General features: G+C 37.7%; 1 protein-coding gene across 1 annotated transcript in view; it reads right to left on the bottom strand.

The window, feature by feature from the left end:
- Nf1 (neurofibromin 1) overlaps positions 1-25,412 on the bottom strand; it is a 244,887-nt gene that overhangs the window by 99,664 nt on the left and 119,811 nt on the right. Inside the window, 9 exon segments of the mRNA XM_059271304.1 lie at positions 5,155-5,265; positions 6,868-7,014; positions 8,709-8,855; positions 10,199-10,296; positions 11,140-11,298; positions 16,454-16,516; positions 20,982-21,117; positions 24,482-24,585; positions 24,717-24,878. Coding sequence (XP_059127287.1) covers positions 5,155-5,265; positions 6,868-7,014; positions 8,709-8,855; positions 10,199-10,296; positions 11,140-11,298; positions 16,454-16,516; positions 20,982-21,117; positions 24,482-24,585; positions 24,717-24,878 — 1,127 coding nt within the window.

Here is a 25,412-nt window from a genome sequence, read left to right as displayed (position 1 = left end):
ATTGGGTACCTTAATAAAATTTGCCGAGAACAAGCCACTAGATTAAACATAGATGCCAGGCAGTGGTGGCACACACCTTTATTCCTAGCACTCGGGAGGCAGAGATCTATCTGGATCTCTGCGAGTTCAAGGCCATCCTGGACCACATAAGATTGAATCAGTCTAGGAGAGAAACAGCCAGGCAATGGTGACACACACCTACCTTTAATCTCAGAACTTGGGAAGCACACATGCCTTTAATCCCAGCACTAAGAAGGAAGTAATATAGCTGAGCGGAGAAAGGTATATAAGGCATGAGGAGACAGGAACTGAGGCTTTTTTTGGCTAGAGGCCTTTCGGCTAGAGAGCTTTTTCAGGCTGAGGAGTCCTAGACGTAAGATGTGGCAGTGGCTTGTCTCTGATCTTTCAGCATTTATCCCAATATGTGGCTTTAGGATTTTGTTTATTTAAAAGACCATTTAGAATTCATGTTACAGGTGCCAGTTTAAATACATAAATTAAGTCTTATCCCTAGATTTGATGTGGATATTCAAGGGGCATAGAAAATGTTTAGTTATTTAGATTTTTCTGATTGCTAGGTTTGAGTTTCTGTTGATAGTTAAGTATTATTAATACTACCTCAGAAGATTATTGTGAGGATTAAACAAAAATTATGTAACATGCAGTTTGCCTGATGTAAAGAAAGCATTAAGTAAATGCAAGTTATTATCTGTATTGTGACAAAAAAAAGTTGTAAAGAACCACAGTACCCTGCAGAGGAAACTCCACTGAAACGCTTAGGTTTTAAATTTTTAACTACTTAGAAAAATAAAAAAAAAGAGGCAAATGTGACAGAAATATAATATTGGTCCCCTACATTCCCCAGGCCCATTCACTCTCCTAAGAGAAGCAATATGAGCCATGTGAATGTCCTAGTGTTTTGCTTGGCAGTGTTGTCTGGGTGTTGAACCCTGGACTTCATGCATGCTGAACAGATGCTCTACTGCTGAGCTACACTCCCAGCTCAAATGTGAACAATTTAACATGTATAGTTATATATTTCTCTGTACACACACACCAAAAAAAAAAACAAAAAAAAACAAAAACAAAAAACTTTGCACTTTGCAAGGAAGTGTCAGAGTCATCTTTTTGGGGTCTGTTTTTAAGAAAAGTTCTCACGGTAGCCAAGACTGGCCTCAAACTACCTATGTGTCCCACATTGGTCTTGAACTTGAAAATGCCTGTTTTGGCCTTCCCAGTGCTGGAATTGCAGGGTACATCACCACATTCAGCCTTTTCTGGATCTTTTAAAGGTGCAGTAGAGAATTTCTGTTACTTCTGTCTTCTCACTTGTCCACTCTTCTTCATTTGGGTATTGGCAATCCAATTTTCCTCTGGGAAATAAACCCTGCTTTCATCCTTGCTTTCAGTTCATGCCATCCATGTGAGCCTGGCTTTACCACTGAGCTCCAAGCACAAGCTCATGACCATGCCTAAAGAATCAAAGAGTCCATCTTCCTTGCTAAAGTGACGGGCTTCGAAACTGACACGGGACTCAAGACAAACCAGCAAAGCTAAGCACTTCTGCTGAAGCGACTAGGCAAAGCATTTTTTACTGGGCTTGTTAGGCCGAGAGAGCACAAACCACTACTAGTTGCAGCTCCTTTCTGGCCTTCATGGTCATCAGGCACTCACAAGGTGTGCATGCATACATACATATATACATGTTGTAGAATAATATTTTAAGGTGTGTTACTTTTGTTTATGTTGCATTTGGTTAACTCTGGGAAGCTGTGTTACTGTGCCTAACTAAAACACCTGATGGTCTAATAAAGATCTGAATGGCCAATAGTGAGGCAAGAGAAAGGATAGATGGGGCTGGCAGGCAGAGAGACTAAATAGAAGGAGAAATCTAAAAGGAAAAGAAGTAGCTAGAGAAGGAAGAGGACTCAAAGGAGGCCAAAGGTAAACAAGATAATTAAAGTTAAGGAAAGCTGGCAAGAAACAAGCCAAGCTAAGGCCAGGCATTTATAATTAAGAATAATCCTCCATGTGTGATTTATTTGGGACCTGGGTGGTAGGCTCCCCCAAACAGTAAAGAGTAAAACAAAACAACTCTCTCCTCCCTCCCTCCCTCCCTCCCTCTCTCTCTCTTTCTCTCTCTCTCTCTCTCTCTCTCTCTCTCTCTCTCACACACACACACACACACACACACACATGCATAAAATAAAAACACATCTTTTTAAAAAAGACATATCCAACGTACCAGATGGTAATACTCAATCATGAAGATCCAATTTAAAATAATTAAAACCTGTATCTAAGGACAGTCACTGATGAACACTGAATAGCTACATTTTGAATTACATGACTGTTAGGCCAGGTACATGCACTTGGCTTGGAGCAGCCAGGTCTGTTGGCTGGTCAGCATCGAGCACAGAAAGTCTTTCTAGCAAAGATACTTTTCAGCTGGCCAACATATTTCCTCTTAGGAACTTCAAGTATGCAATACTGAGGTAATGAAGGGTCACTGGCTGAGCTAAAGTCAAAATGATACAGATATCAGAAAACCATGTAATGGAGTTAAACACAAAGCTAAGAAACAAAGAGTGTATACTGGTTTTAGCAGCAACAGTGCTTTAGTTCTGTTTACATCTGGGATGGCTCTACTGATTCATGCTTTTCTTTGGGCCCATCTTCTTCAGAAAATAGGAGAGACTCGGTAATAACCAAAGCCTAAACCAAAATACCTGAATTGATACATCAGCTCTCACAGGTGAAAATCAAGACTTGGTGACCAACAAAGAGACAGTAAGAAAGAAAGGGAAATATTTACATGATAGGGAATAGAGGGACACTCAAAGACCACATGGTGTGAACACGAGGTCAATTTGACAGTTAAACCTGAAATGTCGGTAGAGATTGGAATCCACACTTCAACAATGTTTCCTACTGCACAGTAGTCCAAGCCACTGAAATACAGGAATGCCCACGAAAGAGTCAGACTCCAGAGCTCCTTGACAAGATGGCTGGATAGATAAAGCTTTCACTTACTGTCAGACAATGAGAAACAAGACCTCTCCCTGCTCTTTCTACTGTGCCCATTTATCCTAGAGCTAAGCATCATAGCCAGTAAAAACGAGGGCCAGGAGGAGCTCTACTAGGTCTCAGAAATGAAAAGGCACCAGGCATGGTGACACATTGCTGTAAGACCAGCACTCAGAGGCTGGACAGACAGCTCTACAGTTAAAAGCACTAGCTGTTTGTCTAAAGGATCTAGAGTTGATTCCAAGATGCCACATGGCAGGTCACAACTGTCCTAACTTCAGCTTCAGGGGATCTGATACCCTCTCTGGCCTCTGAAGGCACCAAGCACACCTATGATGCACAAACATGCATGACCATAGACATTTAAAAAAAAAAAAGTATCCAGGAAGCTGAGGCAGGATGATCATGAGTGAGGTCCCATTTCATAGCATAAAGCAAAACACTAAAACTACAAAGTACTGAAAATTTGATTTGTCAAGGTCATATCAAAAAAGAAAACTTCCAACTTCCATATAACTTAATTTGTTACAAAATCATACGAGAGAGACAGCAGTTTAACAAGCACACTTCCTTCTTTCTCAAAGATGAAGGGTCAGAACAGCTAATAAGAAGCAGAATGGGAACCCCTGGCAATTTCAAGCCCAAGCTACATAGGTACCATCATATACAACTGTGGACAGTCCACTGACCAGTCCCACTGAGAGCCAGGCCCATTTGCTTTTCCTTAGCCTTTGCTAGACCACCACAGAGAAGGAACACAAACTTAGTTTCTTATTCTGAAGGAGGAAAAAAGAATCCAGCTTGCACACTTCCAACTTTTGCTACTGTAAACTACTAAGAATTCAAAAGGGGCTGGGAATTGAGGCACACACATCTACCTCCTTCTTCACTAGTCCTTGCTACTTAGATATGTTAAGGAAAGTCAAGATACCATGAAAGTACTAAAGGTTAAAGTTGAAATACAAACATGGCTTATCTTAAGTGCAAAAGATGAGTATTTTAGAAAGAGCAACTGGGACAAGAACAGAGGTTCATGGAATGATAAAGGTTTTTTTCTCCTCCCATTTTTTTTTTGGAGGGGGTAGGGCTTTTTTTGAGATAGGGTCTCACCCTATAGCCCAGGGTGGCTTCCTAACTCAACACAATGCTCCTGCCTCAGCCTTCTGAGTGCTGTAATTAGAAATGTACCACTATACTGGCTAGAATAAGATGTTACTTAAAGTTGTTAAAAAGTCCTGGCAAAGACAAATACGATTTTCTGTAACTTTCGAGTCCCTGGTTCCCCAGGGCCCTGGGCAGCTGAGTATCTAATTAAACAAGCTCCACATCTCCCATCCTTCTTTCTTCTACTTTGTCTGACTTCTCACCCACTGCCAGGTTTTTGCTACCATACCCATTAAGTAAATTAACATAATTACTCAATTTCTGTTAAGCTTGGGAACTCAGAAAGCCTAAGTCCCATAGCTGCTGGGCTGGCTGCCCTTGGCACTGCCACATCACTAGCCACTGTGCAGCATCACTCCATCTGCAAACTTCAGCCACCCTGAGTTCCACGTTCTGATGGGAGGAAGAGACTAACCAGGTGCCATCCATCACACATTCGTTTCCCCACGGCAGGGAAGGCAATGCAAGCCCACTGCCGTGCAGGAAGAGGAGCTCACAGCATGGCTGTTCTCCAAGCCACCCCAGTCCACCGTTACCCACAGCTCTTGGAATGAGTTCTTAAGTCATCCTGATGCAGTCTCACACAATACATTGCTAAGAATTCTCCAAAACAAGCTCTTCAAGTTTTTCCTTCTTAAAAGGGGGAGGGTCCAATTGTTGTGTTACAGAGATCATGAAATCAGAATATACCTGAAAACAAACGAAGGTTCTTTCTGACCTTTCACTTTGATAGTAACAACTCCCTGTGGAGTTAACATCTGATGTACCAGAGCAACAACAAAGTGAAGCGAGCCATCTGAAACCTGATAGTGAGCAGCATTATAAAACAAGATGGCTAACTATCCAGGGAAGTGCACCCTTAAAAGCTATAATTCAAATAGGAAAAAAATAAATCCAACCGTTCCTCTTCATTTGTTATCATTTGAAAAACCCTATTAAAAGAGACGAAAACATATCTCTTACCTCCGTGCAACATAATAAAAAATAGGATTCCCAGCTTTGGAAGTGCCAGCTTGGTAGAAGATGCTTAATGTTTTCAAAGCCTTGAACTCTTCTTTCTCATGTACCTGATGCCTAAAAGAAAGAGCAGAATCGATCAGAGGCTTTATACAGATTGCTGAGCAGCTAAAAAACATATGCTTAATCAACAATAACATTAAAGAATAATAAAATACTGACAAAGCAACAGGCTTTCTGGAGGGTAAAATGTCAAGGTGTTGTCCTGAGTCATGAGTGCTTTCTCAGGGCTACCTAACAATCCTGCTGGACAGGAGAGAGCTCAGGATTACCTTTCACTCATGACATTTTTTTTTCCAGATAAAAGGTTTTTGAGGGTTTTTTTTCCCCCTTCCAAGTTCAGTTCATCAATCCTCTCTTGTTTATGGATTTTGCAGGGATGAGAAGGGTCTTCCTTCCCATGTTCTTCTTTGATTTGTATTAAGTGTATCTTCATGAACAGCATGAATATTTTTATCCTGGTGATTACTCAGTTTTTATTTTAAGTCCATCCTAGTCTCCCTGGTTATGAATACTCTTTTCACATTAAATTCCCATATGCACTGAAAAAAATTTCTGAAAGAGCTTAATTTTTATATATTCTGTGAAACTTGTGTGCTTCTTTTGTAAGTTTTAAGTGATTTATAAACCCTAGGATATGAATGAAAAATTCACATCCATTATCTCTACCAGTATCATTACCTCTTCCTATTCTCACTCAATGTGGCTTCTATACTATTTACTAGACATGCATTGGATTGGATCCTTTCATTCCAGCTTCCCTTTCTCTTGCCTCCTCTCTCTCCTCTCTCAACTTCTGAATGTCAGATGAGAGTGTTTTCTTTCTGTCTTTGGCACATACTATGAATAAAACTATCAACTAACAGCCTCAATGTAGCATTTGCGAAATATAAAGAGGTACTTACTTAGCAAACACCAACTGTGTGTCTAACAGTGAGAATCTTTGAGTTCACATATTAGATTCCTCTAAATTAGATGCAAAAACAATTGTCCACAGAAACATGTGTTGTAGCAATATTGAATGTACTGTATTTTCTGGGTCTTACTCTAAAAGAGGTTAAAACCATTAACTTTTTGAAGGACTTGAAAAAAAATTAGTATGATAGAATTCAGAATTTAAATTCAAATGAATCATGAATCAGGTGTGAATCTAGGTCAATTAAGTTATATCTGTAGAATGTATTTTCCAACTATAATATGAAAATAATGTTATCTATATGTTCTTAAAAGTATGAAATGAAAAACATGTCAAAGAGAGCCAGCAAGATGGCTCAGCAGCTGAAAGTACTTGTCCCTGACCCTGAAAACCTGACTTGATCCCTGGGACACGTGGGAGGAAAGAAGTGACTCCCATAGGTGTTCTCTGACTTCACACACTAGCTGTGGGCAAGGGTACACCAGCACACACACAAATAAACCAACAAACATATTAAAAAAAAAACAAAAACAAAAACGCATACACAAAAGCTTATTAAAGCTAGATGATAAACTATCATTTGGTAAGACACCCTTCTTTTCATAAGAAAATCAATATATAAGAGCAAACAAACATTAACATGGTCATGTTAATGCAAAACAAGCATATTTAATAAGTGGTCTGGTGGTAAACTGTTTCTCAGCTCCCCCAAAATACAATCATCTTTTAAAGTTGTGTTTTACCTGGTCATAAATTCTTCAAACTTTGAACTGGTAAGGTTAAGGCTGGACCAGTGTGTATCTGCCACAGGCTTGTGCTCTGGAGGACCCAGGTATGCAAGAAGTGTGGCCATCTTATCAAAAGGTCGTCTTCCAACAGCTTTATGATCCCTAGCAACAACAGATGATGCTTAGGAAATGGTACTTCACATTAACTGGACAGTCTTACATTCCTTAGACCATCACTGGTTGCTTTTCTTTTAATTACTTATTCCTTGCTGATTTGTAAGCAGTATTGAAAATCCTCAGTATCTTAGAAACATGACTGTTTCCCACCTATAAAATTTATTGTTAAATTCAATTATTTTGTAGAATTACTATCTGTAACATTCTCATCTACTTTTTCCTAGGATAAAAATAGCCCATCTTGAGAAAACAGTGTTTAGGACATTGGAATATGTAACCAGATAACTGAATAGTTTTAATGTACTTTTTTTTTTTTTTTTTTGGAGACAGGGTCTTACTATAAGTAGCCCAGGTTGGACTCAAACTCATTATCCTCCTGCCTTGATCTCCCAAGTTCTGAGATCATATCTGTATATACTATCATACACAGCTCAAAAGTATATGTTTTTAAACATTTATTTTATTTTTTAGTTATTTATATATATGTATGAGGCCAGAAGTGGGTGTCAGATCCTCCGAAGCACTGAACACGGGTGCTGGGAACCATGCTTGGGTCTTCTGGAAGAGCAGTGTGATGAGTAAGAATGGCCCCATAGGCTCATATATTTGAATACTTACTCACTGTTCTCTTTCTGTCCTTTTTTCCCTCCCTCTCAGCAAATAAAACATTATAAAGACTTGTGATTATATCAAAATTACATGATGTTCAAGCTAGTTGGCAGACATGGAATTGTCAAATCACTGTCTATATTTTCATGTTTGAAATATGTATCAATTTTTAAATAGCACATTTAAAAAACTCTTAGCATCAAACTGCAAATATATATTCAAATCAAAAAAGAGAAGACAATGTTCATCTTTAAACTTTCCAGGTTATTTTGATGTCACAAGGGTAAAGCACTTCCTTCTATTTTAATGACACACGTCAGTCATGTCCATGCCTACTTTGATCCATTAATAATTCGCAAAGGAAAAAAAGTCTTGTCTTTTAAACTCCCATCTCCTAATTGTTCAGCCATACTGTTATGGTCTCTTGTCTTTCTCACAAATGAGCAAACCATTATTTATTAGCAGTTAAGGGAACTCCTCAGATACAGAGATCGGAGCCCTTTACAATCCTATATAACTAAAAAGGAAATAACTCTCAGAAAGGATGGCATGTAATTTATGACATAAGAGGCTTTGACTAAAACAGCTAATAAAGTAATTTCAGCTACTGAATCTGTTTTCTCTTTTGCATTTCCCCTCTCTCTTTGGCATTCTCTATTTCTCTCTTGTGCCCCTTCTCTCTTTTGAGATAGGGTCTCGCCATGTAACCCTGGCAAGCCTAGAACTCTCTATGGAGACCAGCCAGGCTGGCTTCAAATTCAGAGATCTACCTGCCTCTGCTTCCCGAGTGCTGGGATAAAAGTGCATGGCTCCATGGCTGGCTGATTCAGTACTTTCTACATGAAGCTTTATTTACATACACTTAATAGTATCACAAGCCCTACAACAACAACAGTGCTGTTGATCACTTAACATGACTTGGTTTTTGCCATATGCATGTAAACCTGCATTTTTCTTTCCAAACAACAATTCTTAAGGCAAAAAGCTGCAATGTAAAGGACTTTATTCAGGATCAATAACTTAATTCAATTAAAACTGTTTTATTTCCCCCCAAGACTGGAAAAACATACCTGTTGCTGGAAAGATACTGGCCAATTTTCTCCTGATTGTTCCAAAGCAGTCGATGTAAAGCAAGCACATTGCCATCACTGATGAAGGAAAGACTATGATTTACAGCATCACTTGTGGGACAATCTGATGCTATATCAAGGAAAAACCTTCAAAAATGCAAAGCCATTAGAGTTTTTAACACCAGCTATACTCAAACTTATATATGCATTACATTTATACGGAGTATAGTAATACAGTAATTGTGACTGCAAATGTGGAGGGCTTATGCCCACAGTAACTGTCCCTAAACCAAACCAGAAGCACAAGAAGAAAGTTGGCTTTCCATCTCCACCCAAGTAGGCTCCAGAAGTTGGAGGAAAACAAATTTAGATGAATAAAATCTGGAGAATGGGCTAGTATCTTACAGATAAAGAAATGAAAGCCAAGGTAAAGACTTCTCTTAAGAATCACACTGCCTGCCTGTCAGGGACAGGATTGGAATTTTGGTTCTCTAAACTTTCCATGACTAGTCATAAAGTTATTTTTCTACCTGAAAATAGCACTCACTTTCCATCCAACAGTTAATAGCTCAGCTCCAATTTCTCAGCAGAAAGAGCTGTAATGGCGACAAACTGGAAGAGCTGCTGCAGAAGGCCAGTGTACACAGCAGTGATATCAGCTAGGTTTCTACTGGTAGAAAGTGACTTCTGCACATCAAAATCTTCACAAAGCACATGAATCATTTTTTGCCAGACAATCTTTCTTTAGAAGCAACTCTGGCAAATACAGTATTACCCCGAGGTTACAAATAAAGCAACAACTCAGAAAATTAAGTGAAGAATTAGTTATAGAAATCCAGCAGAAAAATATTCTACAGTCTTAAAGCTTCAACAGTGATTTGTTTCTTCATACACAAAATCTTCTGTTTTTGTCTTATTTGGTTTAAAGAGCATTGTTTTAAATTCAGATAAACTTCTAAACTGAAGTAACAAAAAATATTAACACCAAAACATTCTAATATATTATCTGTCTTATTTGGTTTTAGGATTTTGTTTATATATTTTATTATATATGCAGTGTTCTGCCTACATACCAGATGAGGGCACCAGATCTCATTATAGACGGTTCTGAGCTGCCATGTGGGTGCTGGGAATTGAACTCAGGGCCTCTGGAAGAGCAGCCAATGCTCTTAACCTCTGAGTCGTCTTTCCAACCCCCCCCCCCCGTTTTAGTTTTTAATAAAAGAAATCTGAACCCATTCTGCAGCAATGCTAAAGTTAGGAAATGTCAACAGTTCATACTCAGTTTCCAAAGAAGGCAACTACCATAAAATTAAGACTATAGAGATTTTTCACAGTGTCTCTTATAATGAAATGAGACAAAATGTGTTCTTAATCTAGAAAGGGTAGGGGAAAAAATAAAATTCCACAAAGGAACTGAATGCAGACCAGATACACAGACCAGAGTGAAATGGAAACATGGCAATTACTGACAAGTCAAAGCTGTATACCTTCGCGCCAAGTCAAAGTTGCTTTTCACAAAATCATTAAAAGGCCTCATATGCTCTTCTTTTGTGAACAAGACATGATTGGCAATGCTCTGAAGTATCTAAACAATCAAACAGGATTATGAGTAATCAGATTATTTGCTATATAAAATCTATATATTAATATAGTCATTAAAATATAAATTTTCCATTGATATTTCTACTGGTAGTTCAAATTAATCATTCTTTATTATAAAAATTACTCTAGATATTTTGGTTCTTTTCAAATAGAAACATTCTTACAAATAGATGTTACACATATAAAATCTATTTTAAAGATCTCTCTATTGCATATGCATGTGTGGGATATGTGCATGAGGAGGCCAGATTTTGACACTGAATGTCTTCCCCATCACTCTCCATCCTCTCTATTGAGACAGCATCTCTCCATTGAACCTGCAGCATTTGGATCAGTTAGTCTAGTAGCCACCTGCTCCAGGGATCCTGTCTCTGCCTCCAGTGTGCTGGGATTAGAGCTGAATGTCATGCTCCTGACATTTACCCGAGTGCTGGGAAGCTCAACTCCAGTCCTCACGCTTGCACTGCCAACACTTTTACACAGTGACCCACGTTCCCAGTCTCAAATGTTAATAACAACAATAAGAAAGAAAGAAACCCTACAACCTCTATTTCTGTTTCCAACTCAAATTTTCCAGAGTAGGGACATAGAGAAACCTCACTAGAAGACAGACATTTAATTGCTAATATATTTTCCCATCACAGGGCCCATCAGGTACATATATAAAGAATTCCTCTGCAATATAAACAAATAAAAACAAAAGGTACATAACTGAAAACCATGGGACTTTCAAAAGCAAACTGAAGACAAAGTACTTTGAGTATAAAAAACTGACAATCTAGTTGGAAGGGAAATTAAACATTGCAAGAGTAACAAAATAATTCACCTTTGACATTAACTTCAAGCCCCTCTCGATTCTAGGTGGCGGCTTTTTATCTAAAATCCCTGCTTCGTACGGCGAGACAATGGCAGGATTGATAAATCTGAGGAACATGGCACTTCCTACCGCCCCGATGCTGTTCTGAGGGAAACGCTGGCTAACGACCTGAGAACAAGGAGTTGAGATTTGAGTAGACAGTTGGCATTGAAATAAAGAAGTGGAAACAAAAGCTTGAAGGTCAAACTCTGCACAAAACATGAACTGTCAACCTTATCAATGTCCTGTTTTTAACTTTTTTTTTCTCCCCAAACACCAGAAAATAACATTTACCCTTAACTGTAATCATGGGTGATTTTAAGGCACAAATAAGTAACTCAAAGAGAAGACAAACCTCCTCAGAGAAGAAGAGACCTGAAAAGAGATAATGATTTACTTGATAATCATTATGGGCAACAAAAGTAGACTCAATTTCACACAAAGATTGCTATATTTCCTAAGATCAACAGACAGGAAAGTGCAGCTGACTTTTAGCAGGCCCTGAAATCCACGTCTCTAGCAGCACATCTCCTGCACACCCTACACCTAACAGGAAGTAGTTGTACTCTGTACACCTGTTAAAGTAGACATTTAGTGCAGCTTACCATATCCATCTTTTCTTAGATTTCTACTGAATGAAAAAACTTACTTACAAGTCATGTTCCTGCCAGTCAACTTTCCTTCAGGAGCATGTTTCCTAATATAAGGACCTACCTATTATTTAAACCACTGGAAAAACAGGAACTCTTGGGTACCTACAAGAAAAAAGAATCCCACCAGAAGACAGAACCCCCATGTCTATCGCAATTTGTTCTTCGGCCAAATAAGTAAAAAAGAAAGTTTCAGGGCTCAGGAAATAGCCCTGAAATAGTCCCACCCTAAGAGCCTATTCTGAAAAGTAATAAAAGCCATTGTAAATGGACCTATCCTCTACAGAAAACATTCTGCACAGAATATAAAGGAGCAGGCAACCGGACTGGGAACAATGTCATAGAATTGGCTGACCTTCATCTCTTCCCAGTAACTCCCACTTTAAGCCAACACATGGAAAAGGAATTGTTCTAGAATTGAATTTTTATATGTATCATATATAAACTTTATTTTTATTATTTATTTATTTGTGTATTTTTCGAGACAGGGTTTCTCAGTGTTGCCCTGGCTGACCTGGATCTAGCTCTGTAGACCAAGCTGGCCTTGAGTTCATAGAGACCCATCTGCCTCTGCCTCTTAAGTTCTAGGATTGAAGGCATGTGCAGCCACCACCTGCCATATTTCTTTTTTAAAAAACCACATAGGATACTTTAATCTCAAAAGCTATTCTAGCTTGACATTGCTAACTGTGATGGTGGAGGCCTAGCATTCACAATTCTGGGAACATAAGGATAAACCTGCATCTGAGGGGGTCTTGGGGTGGGAAAATGAGAAAATGGGGTTTATGTGTAGAATTATGTAACACTTTTCTTTACCAGGTGCCAGTACTTGTCATTAATTCAAAGGCTTGACTTGAAATTAACTCTGGCTATTTCACATCACTCTGGCCCATTTTGTGCTTTGTGGGATCTGTATTTATTTAAATTATTACTTCATTGTTTCATATGCACATGGGCATTTTGCCTGCAAGTCTATACACCACATACATGCCTGATGCCAACTGAGGCCAGAAGAGGGCATCAGATCTCCTGGAACTGACATTACAGATGGTTGTGAGCTATCATTTAGGTGCTGGGAATTGAACCTGATTCTCTGGAAAAGCAGCCAGTGCTCTTAATCACTAAGTCATCTTTCCAGGCCTAGGGTCTGTACCTTAAATGTGTCCTTACCCATGGCCTGTAATCTCAAAATAATTTTCTATCACTTCTGATTTCAGAAAATGATTTTCTGGGGTTGCCTTAGGAACTGGTAGCAGAGCTGCACCTGAATTGCTTTCCCTTTTCCTTACACTAACACTCAAGGAGCTTCTCTGGGTTACGGTTCTTTGGTGTGCTTACAGCACACAAGGAGAACTGCCTTAGGAATTCAGGGAAACTGGGAAGTTGGCTAAATATAGATGTCTTTTGTAGCTGAAATGCAGTTCTAGATACAGAATTAGGAAGATGATCCAAGTGTCCTTCCTCTTTAGGACAGAACTGAACCTTTGGGAACTAGAACCTCAAATCTAATAAAAAGAAAGCAAAGACAAAATTCATCACATCATTTCAGAATGTGAAAAGACAAATACTGACACTGAGTTCTTTTAGAATTTCCAAATTTTAATTAAAAGAGACAAAATTATCAATAAACTAACAAGACCATAAAGTGTTTGGGGAGCAAACCATTAAGAAGGAAGAAGACTAAAACTCCCTTTTGGGGATCCAGGCTCCCAGTCCACCAAATACTTAAGAGTTAATTTTAAGCAGGTTTTTAAAAAAATAGTAATATTTTCAGTTTAACCCATTAAAACCCTGATATAGTTTTAAGAGGCCCAACATCGTACTTTGCTTCAAAGAGCTAGTAGATTTATTAAACATCCGTGAAAGTATCAATAATGACTGCCCACAGACAGCCTTTAAATGTATGTCTGAAAGTAGCTGGTTAAGAGATTGGGTGTGGTGTATACATACAATCCCAGAATGAAGGAGGCTGAGGCAAGAGTACTGCCATGAGTTCAGGCCAGCCTAGGTTATGACGTAAGACCAAAAACATGAAAACAAAAAAGGTAGCTACTGGCTGGTTTTCTCTAGGAAAAAGAGCTTACAAAGTACAACTTACATTGAGTCCTAGTTTATATTTGAAAATACTCAGCTTCTGAACTTAAGGAAAGTCTGAATTAATTATTTCCCAAGAAGATATTATAAAATTATTGAAAAACTATTTCAACTTTTAACTATTTTCCACATCTTTAAAAATAATTCATGTCAAAACTTCATGTTTCAGGAAAAGTTTCATATATCATAAAATATGTATCTCTTTGATAGTGATATCTATATATTTTAAACTAAAACGTGACAAATTTAATACTAATAGGAATACTGTATAAAAAGTTTCCTGAACCAATTTATAAATTTTTCTCACTTAACATCAACGTAATTTTATCCAACACTACATAGTCAAGCTTTGTTTTTGTTTTGCTTTCTAAGACAAGGTTTCTTTGTGTAGCCCTGTCTGTCCTGGAACTCCCTCTGTAGACCAGTTTGGCCTCAAACTCAGAGATCCACCTGCCTCTGCTTCAAGAGTGCTGGAATTAAAGGTGTGAGCCACCATGCCCAGAATGTTGTTCTTTATTTCTAAATCTATAAAAATATAATTTGGATCCAAATGATATTCTACATGTAAGGTCAATGCTGGGTGAGACAAACGATGAAACTAATGATCAGCTAAAACCCTCTTGTAAACTTTCCCTTGGTAAAGCTGAACTACAAAAATCAGATAATCAATTACACATCAGCAGAGTTATCACCAGCTATACAGATAAAATCCTGAGAAGTCTGCATTAGGCAGGCAACTTCCCCATTAATCTAAGTATATATTACGTTGAGTATAACAAACTGAATCAACTGTAATGTGTCAACATAGCTAAACACCAGAAACTGAAACCTTCTTTCTATATTTCATTTATTACAAAGAAAGTCAGCTCTTTTTTAAAAGAAAAAAAATTAGATTCTGTTAAACAACTTAAAAAATGACATTCTAAATTTTACGATGACTAGCATGACTCACACTATAGAATCTGTACTGAAGTACTGCCAATTAGACCCCCTTATTTCCTTGAAGACTATAACCTGTGCTGAGAAATACATTCCAAAAATACAGTGTTACCAGAAAAAAAAATATATGTATGTATGAATATCATATATATATATGAAAATAACTACTAGAAAAAATGCCAAGGAATAACTTTATATAAAACCATAATAAATGTTAGGAAAACAATAAAACATGCTCCAGAGAAACACAGAAAGCCTGGCTTTAATTATGTTATGTTACACAATGTCATTAGTATAACATTAAATAAGAAGGTTAGAAACAGCAAATTAATTTCCATAGTGATGATGTATAATGTTAAACCCACAAACGCTGAAAATTAGAAGGCTGAAGCATTAGAGGAAAATGTTTTAAGCAGGAAAGCCATCCAATCCAATCCATTTGTTCATAGATGATCAATTTTACTTAATAGACTCAAAAAGAAAATTCTGAATGGACATAATAAAAGTATGAGTCTCTAAAGTTTAATTTAGTTCTGAATTTTAAATGCAACTATAAATGTAAAGCTTTATTATATGTAAAGATAAAGTAAGAAATGAAAGATGAAATCAGACAAACACGACTTTAAATTACTCTTTTGTAATAAAATTACTTCCAACTTGAAAAAGTTTTCTTTACATCATTCTCTATAATCATGTGCATTAAGTGAACAAAAACAGGACTAAGCTGGATAAGGGTAAATAACATTCACAGATGATGTCATTTTTAAAATGAATGCAAGTTATATACTGTGAACAAATGATATTCATAGGAAGAAAATAATTATGGTGACCATAACTTTCTTCCTTTTACAGGAAGACAAAGTCAGAAGCAGGCAATATATTCAAGTCATGTTTGCACAATGAGGTGCTTCTGTATAAACATGACCTCACTGAGTTTTCTCTTCACTGAAGTAACAATGTATATTTTTCTCTGAAGTAACTTCAACATTAAAATTTCTATAATCTAAGCACAAATGTCTAAATCATGGATGGCTGAGACCGCCAAGATAAAAATATAAAGAATAAAAATTAAAATTTAGCAACTTTTAAATTAGATTTAGAAAGTGATGCTTGTTTTTGGTAGCTCTAGCATGTGCAAATCCTGAGTTTGATGTTTAGCTCCAGAGGGGGGAAAATGACACATTCCCACCCACAATATATTTCTTAAGAAATGCTTTTGTTTCTAGAAAAAGAAACCAGTCACATGACCTGCAAACAGGAAGCAAGAACGAAGACAGTCAGCATCCCCTAAGGCCTTGAAATTAAGTTTCTTTTGCATTCATTTATAATTTTAAAATAACAATAAAATTAGATTAAGGGTATTCAATGTAATAAATGCACACAAAATGCCTTTGGGATAAATCAAACCAAAGGAACACAGAGACTGTTTCAGTGTAACTTAATTCCAGGGTTAATTGGAATGAGAGCTATCTTGTGCCAGAATTAGTAGAATGATTTCACAGTGAAGGTCAAACAGCTCAAGTGAAGATGTTCTTAACAAACAGCAAAGATTCGGGGTTTGCTCCGAAAGAAACAGCTAATAAAAAGTTCTCCAGACTTACTGATTTTTTGTTTTCCTTTTTTTCTTTTACTGTAGCTTTATTCAGTAGGGAGTGGCAAGTTGCCTACAGAACAGAGATGAGCACAAACAAGTCACAGCACCGACTACACACAGCAACAAAAACAATGTTGGCTTGTACATGAAATTACATGGTAAAATGGACCACAAACGGAACCAACAGAAAAGTCGAAATCAATTGCATTTTGAGGGATGAAGTTTAATCCTGGACTTTAATTTTATTCCACTTTTAAGCCAAGCACAAAATAAACAGCAAGCAATGTTGAGACCCAATCATGTCTACTATTTCTGGCTATGAGTCACAGAAAAGCTGTCTTCAAGCCAATCTGAGGAATATTTACATTTGAGTCAATTCCTAGCTTTTGATAAGTTTTACATAAAATGTTTGTTTTATGAAGTAGACCACACACTGAAATATTTTGTGTCTACATTAATTTTTCTGATATATAAAATACTTCTCTGTGTATCCTTCAATTGACTTAAGAGTTATTTTTCCAATACCTAGCAGTTAATTATGATTTTATTAAATAAAAATTAAATGGCTAGCTATGCAGCAAACAATTTTTAGAGAGACTGTAAGGAGTGCTGTTCCAATCTCACATCTTCCAGTGTCTGCAGAGCACTCCCTGAAATGGTGCTACTCACTTTATTAAAAGCTGCTATATTTGGGAAAAGAATGTTAGCATATCTAGGGAAAAAAGTTCATTAATACCAAAGTTAAGAAATTGTAGATAATATAGAATCAAACTTAAATCTGATTAAAATTTTACTTATTATAGATGACCAATTATCAGAATGCCCTCCCCATCAAAAAACAAAAGCAATTCATGCAAACACACACAGATGTCCAGTTTTATCACTTAGAACACTATCTTCCAAAGATTTCTTCCAAAATTTAGACTTCTGATTAGAGTATGCCAATTATTATATTTTTAATATTTTAAAAACCTCAATAAGAGCCAGTTGTGGTGACAAATACCTATAATCCCAGCCTTTGGGAGCTGCAAGCAGGAGAACCAAGAGTTCAAGGGCAGCTTGGGCTACAAAAGACATCTTCTCAAAACAACAAAACTCAACCATAACATAAATTCTTTGATCTAGACACATGGTATCTTATTCTAATAGTTCTAAGGCACACAAAACTAAAACCCATAATAACTTTGGCATAAAGTCAGTTTTAAATCCATCCATCCATCCATCCATCCATCTATCCATCCATCCATCCATCCAAATAGCTCCTGTATATCTAGATGTCAACAGCATCCTAGCCGAAGGAGGCAGAGGTTTGTAAAACAACAGAAAGTCTCATATCAGGGAACTTTGTTGCAGGCTTTAAGGCTATTTTCAAAAATACAACCATGTAAATCTGCAGGGTTTTTTTTTTTTCAGCCAAGATATGTAACTACCATTTATAGTTTTAACAAACATGTATAAACTCATTTGGAGAAGAAGCTTTACTACGAAAGATGTTTACTTAAAAATCACAGTAGCTGTTTCCTAATTTTCTTACCAGAACTGAATATCCACTCAAAGGAATATTTTCTCTTTGTTCCAAATTTATCAGAAGGAAAAAAAATAGCATGTAATAAAAATAGTTTAATCATTGATTAAAAAATATTTTAATTATAAGTTTGTCAAACATTTACACTTGACTACTATTCCTATATAGTATTAACCATCTTTTCTTAATAAAGAAAGCATGTAAATAGAGCTGATTACAAGATTAAAAAAAAAAGGCTTAAAGACCAAAATCTGAACTCCAGTAAAAATTAGCTGGCAATATACTCACTTAGCTTTCAAATTTTCCCCAGTAGATTCCCCAAAGCAGGAGCTATGTTTACTAAGAAAAAGAAAATGGGTTCCCATCCTTCCCAGCAAAGCATAAAAGTACAAGGGTACCATTATGTCACTGCCAAAGTTACAAGGGTAAGTAAAAGCCCCAAGAGAAAAAAAAATGAATAAAAACAAAAGCTAACAAAAAGGAAAGCTAAGTTAGAAAGAAGACTCAATGAAAAAACATACTGAGTTGAAAGCTTTTTTATTCTATCTTTGATTAGTCACTGTAAATTTTGCTTATTAAGAACAAAATCTTACTTACAACAAAAACTTTGCTCCATAATAGTCTGCATTAAGTTTATCCATTACAAAATAATGCACAGTGTAACTTTTGCACTGTGTTTTCCTGTGAAGCTTTAATATGGTAACGGTTAAGGCAATGCACAGCACAGCACACAGTGGTGCTAAGTCACCAGGCAGGACTTCACTGTCTTCACCATTTCTCTCTGTGCCTAACTAGGAAGGCTGGCAAGAATCTTGCTTACTTAGGTAGTAGGAATGAGAAATTTATTCCTTCATGAAATATTTCCTGCATGCTTACGAAATGTCAAGTCCTATTCTTACATTACAGTAGCATGCTCTCAAACTGGTATCCAAGTTTGTTGATGATACAAACACATTTTTCATCATGTGGACAGTCACATGAGGAGTTCTATTAAATTTTAGTAGGACAGACCATGTAATCAGGTACATTTCTCATTCGTTTTCAACCAACTATAGCAAAACCACTATCATTTCAGAAGCCCATTTTCTTTCTGAAAACCAAGAAGGTGACTCAGACTTTTAAATGCATGCTGTGTCCTGTCAGCCTCATTTTACAAACAGGAAAACAATGGAATTAAATTGAAAGAGAAATCTAAGGGTAAAGTTCAAACAGTCAACACATGAAGCTTCATGTTGTAACTAACCACTCTCTAGCCTCACACTTACCTAGCTGAATAAACTATGTGGAGCTTCCCTAAGCTTCCTAGAGCTTTTTGAAATGGCAGTGAAGTCATAACACACCCAGAAACCAGTGCCAAGTGTACTTTATCATATATCTATATATGCAAAGTTTTCTTTTTATAGACATAGCAGATACATCTTTTAAAATAGCAATGGGGGAAAATTCACACAGCAGCCTCACCCAGCTTTTTAAAATGGTGATTTCACTGATGATGTTAATGTCTCTAAGCAACTGAGGCTGCAAGCCAAAAAAAAAAAAAAAAAAAAAAAAAAGAGGTTGAGATGACACTGCAAAATCAGAGAAATACATAGATTTTGGTAAATCTGGAAATTCTTTCCCTATTTGCACCCTTATTCTGAACCCCAGGCTCTACAGTATTTTTTCCTTTTTGAGAAGTTAATATAGATTTATAGGCTCTCCTTTGAACTAACTAAACTATTACTAAAACTGCATATGAAGTCAAAACCAGAAGCTACAGGCCTTTTTCTCTTAGCATGGAAGGAATTGCTGTGAACATCTGAACTCAGGGGTACTACTTGCTGTGACAGTATTAGGAAGTCTGTTAGCTATTGGATGATGATGGAATATACCTTACAAATAGCTTTCTACATAAAATACACAGTGCAACTGATTTGTCATGAAAAAACAAGACACAAAACCAATGATCTCTTAAAGCAGAAACCAAAATTACAGATCAAGCCATTTACAGTGCAAAAAAACAATGAACTTGCCCCAAATGTGAAAGATCCTGTAAGTAATTTAGGATAAAGATAAGCAAAATTTCCTTTCAGTACACTCACTGACTTTTAAGCAGCTTTCTGTGAGACCAAAACAAGAACAAGAACAATGTACCTTGCAAGTTAATGGAAGACCAAAACAGGAAAACTACTGCCCTTGCAGGTTAAGGTTCTGTTTGCAGTTAAGATAGTTAAGAATAACTTCCTGTTTGTCCTGTGTTGGTTTGACCTGTCTGCACAGATGTGCTTGATCACATGTGGGTACATGGGCAGGAAATCTGTCAGGATGGATGTTTGCCCCTGATTGGATGTAGACAGGAGGCACACAGGGAGGAAGTACATCAGGATATATGCTTGCCCCTGATTGGAGCTGATAGGAAATACAGTGGTCTTACGGGTGTGCCTTTAAAAGTCATGGCAAAATGTGACTTGTGGCCATTTCCTGGGAACCCTGGAATGGACCTGGCCAGAGTCCATCAACCTGACTAGTATTTAATTAAAGCTTGCTTCAAATCTGGCTCAAAATTGTGTGTGTGGTTTTATTCTCAACCAGTGGGATTACCACTTTTAACACAAGGAAAATTAATTTATTTTCCTTAAAGTTCTTTAAATGTCTCTAAAGAAAATGTGAGGTTTCTTTCAAGGCCAATCTAATAATAGTTCTTTACAATTTTATTTTGTTTATTTGATCTTATGTGTATGAATTACATGTGTATGTACCACATACATGCCCAGTGCCTGAGGAGGTCAAAAGAGGACACTGGATCCCCTGCAACTGTAGTTACAGACAGTTGTGAGCCACCACGTGGGTGCTGGGAACCAAATCTGGGTCCTCGGGAAGAGTAGTCAGTGCTCTTAACTGCTGAGCCATCTCTCCAGCCCCATATTATATTATGTATCCACATGACAGCCAGCAGCTGACTGTGCACAACTTGAGTATTCCTCTTATTTTGCTTTGGCTTGAGAGTGGCAATCTCGAACTTTTAGCATACCTGGTATAAGCAATGGCAAACACTTCGAAGCTGAGAGGGGAATTCTGAGGAGGAACTGATGATGGCATGGAAGAACTTCTCTGTCATCTGAAGGAGGTTCCTCTGGTTTTCCTCAAGGCTCTCAGAATGTTCTAACCTGTAACAAAGGAAAGGTAAAATCAAAATGTGACTGGTGAAACAAAATCACTCCTCACAAGACTTTTGATCCCGATTGAAACAATTTTTTTTGAAAAGAAAAAAGGAAGAAAGAAAAAGGAGGAGGAGGAGGAGGAAGAGGAGGAAGAGCAGCAGCAGTAGCTGTAAGGTTTGATGGCTCACATTAATTTCAGTATTCACAAGGCTGAAACAAGTGACTGCCATGAGTTTGGGGCCAGCCCGAACTACATAGTGAGTTTAGGCCGCACAGGCTACAAACTGAGCACTAACAAACCCCAAATGGAAAATTCCAATACTCAGAAGGTACAGGCAGGAGGACCAAAAGTTGAAGGTCATTCTTAGTTTTGTAGCAAGTTGAGGCAAGCATGGGCTACAGGAGACCTACTAAAAAACAAACAAAACAACAATAGCCACAACAATTTTGAGACAACCAGAAATTTAACAAAAGTCAGCCTTAGATATTAGAGAACATTTTTGTTGGTATGTAATGTAAATATTGGTGCTTTATATATTTTTTAAGAGTGTGTGTGTGTGTGTGTGTGTGTTTGTGTGTGTGTGTGTGTATGTGCACCTACACTATGTGTAGTTCAGAGGACAACTGGTAGAAGTCATGTCTCTCTTTCCACTATGTAGGACCTTTGGCTACAACTATAGTCGTTAAGAGTAGGAGTAGGCACCTTTACCATAGCCCTATGTTTTTGATTGTGTTCATTTTTGTTGGTTTATTTGGAGACAGGATCTTACTGTGTAGCCCTGGCTGACCTAGAACTCAATATGCAGACCAGGGTAGTTTTAAACTCACAGAGTTCACCGGCCTCTGCCTCCTGAGTACTAGGACTAAAGGCATGCATTACCACGCTGGCCAATACATATACCTATGAATGGTGACTTTTTAAAATCTTCACTAATAATAATAATAATAATAAAATGCAACTTTCATCTTTCCCTCTATATCAGGTTTCTGAGATTATCTATATTCATGCAGGAAGATTAGATGTATTCATCTTGAACATAAAAATATATTGTATTGTATATAGTGACTTATCTGCTCTGCTAATGAATCTTTTAAAATTTCACTTTTGTTGCAAAATAAAAATAAAAATTAAAAAAAAAAATTCACTTTTGCTAGGTATAGTAACTCATGCCTATAATGCCAGCACTTGGGAAGTGGAGGCAAAAGGATCAGGAGTACAAGGCCAGCTTTAACTGCAGAGGAGTCTCAGGCTAGCCTGGGCTACATGAAGACTGTCCAAAAACTTTTTTTTCTGTACACTTTTACAGATACCACTTCAGTGAACATTGTTGTGCATACACAAGAGTTCCACTAGAGCAATTAACAAACACTGGCATTTCTTGGGAGCTAAACATATGCAAATTTAACTTTTACTAACATCTCTACGACAGTGCTTAAGAATTCCTATTCCCTCGAATTCTCACAGATTTGGTGTATAAGTTGAATATTACTTATGCAAAATGTTTCAACAAAAAGTGTTTCATATTTTTTTCTGATTTTGTATTTCTCCAAAAACGTTACCAGTTAAACAGCCATAAGTCTAAATGTTCCAAAATGTGAAACTTTTTGAGTGCCAATTATATGTTCAAAAAGTTTTAGCTTTTGGAGCCTTTTTGACTTTGGGATGTTCAACTTTAGCTGATTTAGTAGGTAGGAACCAGTACTGCAGTTTCAAAGGTTATTAGAAAGTCCCACCGTTGTCAAAATGCAGAGACTAAGTAACTGAATGTGGGCTGCCCAGCCCCAAATGGGCCATCTGTAACACAAACCCTATCCTTAAGGCTCAGGGAACACCAAGAAAGAGGAGGACTGGAAAACTAAAAAAACCTGAGGACCTGGTCAACTACTGTATGATAGTGTCTTTTCGACAGGACAGGGAGATTGTACCCATGAACTCTCAGGCTGACTGCAGGAAACCTACAGAGACCACATCAGTAGACATCCTATGTGGACAGAGGAAAATTTTCATAAGGCCCCACCCCTAGAGGAAAAGCTACAATCAATGGCCGCTGAAGGAGAGAGAACCAGATTTTTCCCCGATACTGTTACTTTAAAAATGAGACCCTAATCCTAAGTGGTCAGCCTTAAACACATACAAACAAGGGTGACATTAATTGGATTCAGTAGCATATGTGTATATCAACACACACACACACACACACACACACACACACACACACACACATATACACACATACATAACAAAATAGTTCTAGAAGGTATCCTGAATTCAAGAGGAAGTAGTTGGGGGAACACAGAAAGAGCCGGAAGGAGAAGTGGAAATGATGCAAATACAGTGAAATCATCACTTATGAAATCCTCCAATAAGTGAAAGACTAAAGTGAGAGAACTATGCCTCATAAAACTCACTACTAAAGGACCAGCTTGCATTATACCAGAAGGCACCATGCAAGCTTCTACAAAGGAAGGAAGAACCAACAGTCCTAGCCAGCAACATTTTCACACGGATTCTGGGGCTCAATTTCAAGTCCTCATGCCTGCACTGGAAGCCCTTACCGACTGAGCTACCTCCCCGTTCCTCCTTTCCTCTAATTTCTTAAAGTGGGAGCTTAGACTATCAACTTCTGATCTTTCTCCCCTTACTGCTGTAAGTTTCTAAGTTCCTCTTTCACCATCTCCATCATTTTAGGAAGGTGTGTTTTCATTTCAGTTCAGTTTGAACTTTCCACTAGTACATCTTCAGCCCACGGGCCCTTTCCTCTGCTGCACCTACAAATCAGCCCATTACCATCATTCTTCCTCTGCTATACCTTTTTTTTTTTTTTTTTTTTTAAGCATCTTTTGCTTTTGTATTCCTTGTTAGCTTTCCTGCTCCCTGCTTGTATTAGTCACTGGTTCTTTCATGTTGTCCACGTCTGTCCGTCCGTCCCCCCACATCCACTGGAGCTCTCAGCATAATAACCATGGTTATTTTATAAATAGTCAGTGTAAAAATTCCAAAATTCCCATCACATTCAAGTCTGGTTCTGATGCCTGCTTTGTCTCTTCACACCTAAATCTGTCCTCTCTGTCCTCTCTTGGTATGCCTCGTAGTTTTTTCTGTTGAAAGGTAGACACAGCATTCTGAGAAACAAGGAACTGAGGTGAACAGGCCTTCAGTGTAAGGCTTTGATTCGCCTGGGAGTTAGTTACGTTGAATGTTTGCTGGAGCTGTGGATGTCCATTTCCTCTAGTGTCCTTGTTTTCAGGTTTCCCTGGAAACTCCTACACTCGAGCCTATGCTGTGGCTATAATTCAGTGTTGATATACTGGAGCCCAGTGGACGTAATGCAGGTAATGTGGAGGGAGCAACCGTGACAAGAGGACACACCTGGTGGGATCCACTTCGAAGCTAACGTGCTGCCAATCTGAAGATGTGATCACAATTCGTAACAGAGGATCCAAGAGCTTTTGTAGGTAAGTAGCACCATATACCTAAAGAAACGCACAATTAGGCACAGATCCACACAGCCTGCATTACAAAGGTAATCAACCCAACACATCCTGTAAAGAATTTCTTCTCAACACCCCAGTGCACACAGATACACAAAGTGAGTGATACACACCTTAAAGCAGAATGTCATTATCTTACTGGCCAAGCTGTTGCCTCGGAAAAGAGTCTGCATGGAGTCTGCCAATTCTACTTCCTTAGAAAACATGTTCCAGAGCAGCTGGTAGAGTAAGTGCCGAGAATCAAACAGAGTAACCAGAACACGAGCCAGTTCATCCTGGTAACAACAACAACAACAACAAACAAACAAACAAAAAATTGTGTTTGTGTGAACAAGTTTACTTTTTTCTTAGGTGGATTTAAAATTTTGAAAAAGGTTAGAAAAGAAGCAAATTTAAAGTTCATAATCACCCATTAAATCAAGGTAAATGATAACTAATTATTCCTAAGATAGGAATTTGTCTGATAGGTGACTTTTAAATGTGTTTATAATAGTTGTTAATACCAAAGATTAACTGGGGGAAAGATTAGAGATTGAGGTTTTACCAGAACACAGAAAGACTTGAGGATTTGGCTCAAATTACATCATGAAAATAAGAGTTCATTTTGGTGCCAGGCAGTGGTGGCGCACACCTTTAATCCCAGCACTTGGGAGGCAGAGGCAGGCAGATCTCTGTGCGTTCGAGGCCAGCTTGGTCCACAGATTGAGTTCCACAGACTGTTTTCTTAGAACTGATTAAATACATTACAGCCAAGGCAGAGAAGCAACAAAAAGGCACTAAACGCTAAAGGACTGTTTAAAAATCAGAAA

The sequence above is a fragment of the Peromyscus eremicus genome, chromosome 8a, assembly GCF_949786415.1.
Source record: "Peromyscus eremicus chromosome 8a, PerEre_H2_v1, whole genome shotgun sequence".
NCBI classification, from domain to species: Eukaryota; Metazoa; Chordata; class Mammalia; order Rodentia; family Cricetidae; genus Peromyscus; species Peromyscus eremicus.
Note: the sequence above shows the minus strand (reverse complement) of the source record. Positions and strands in the feature narration are given on the sequence as shown.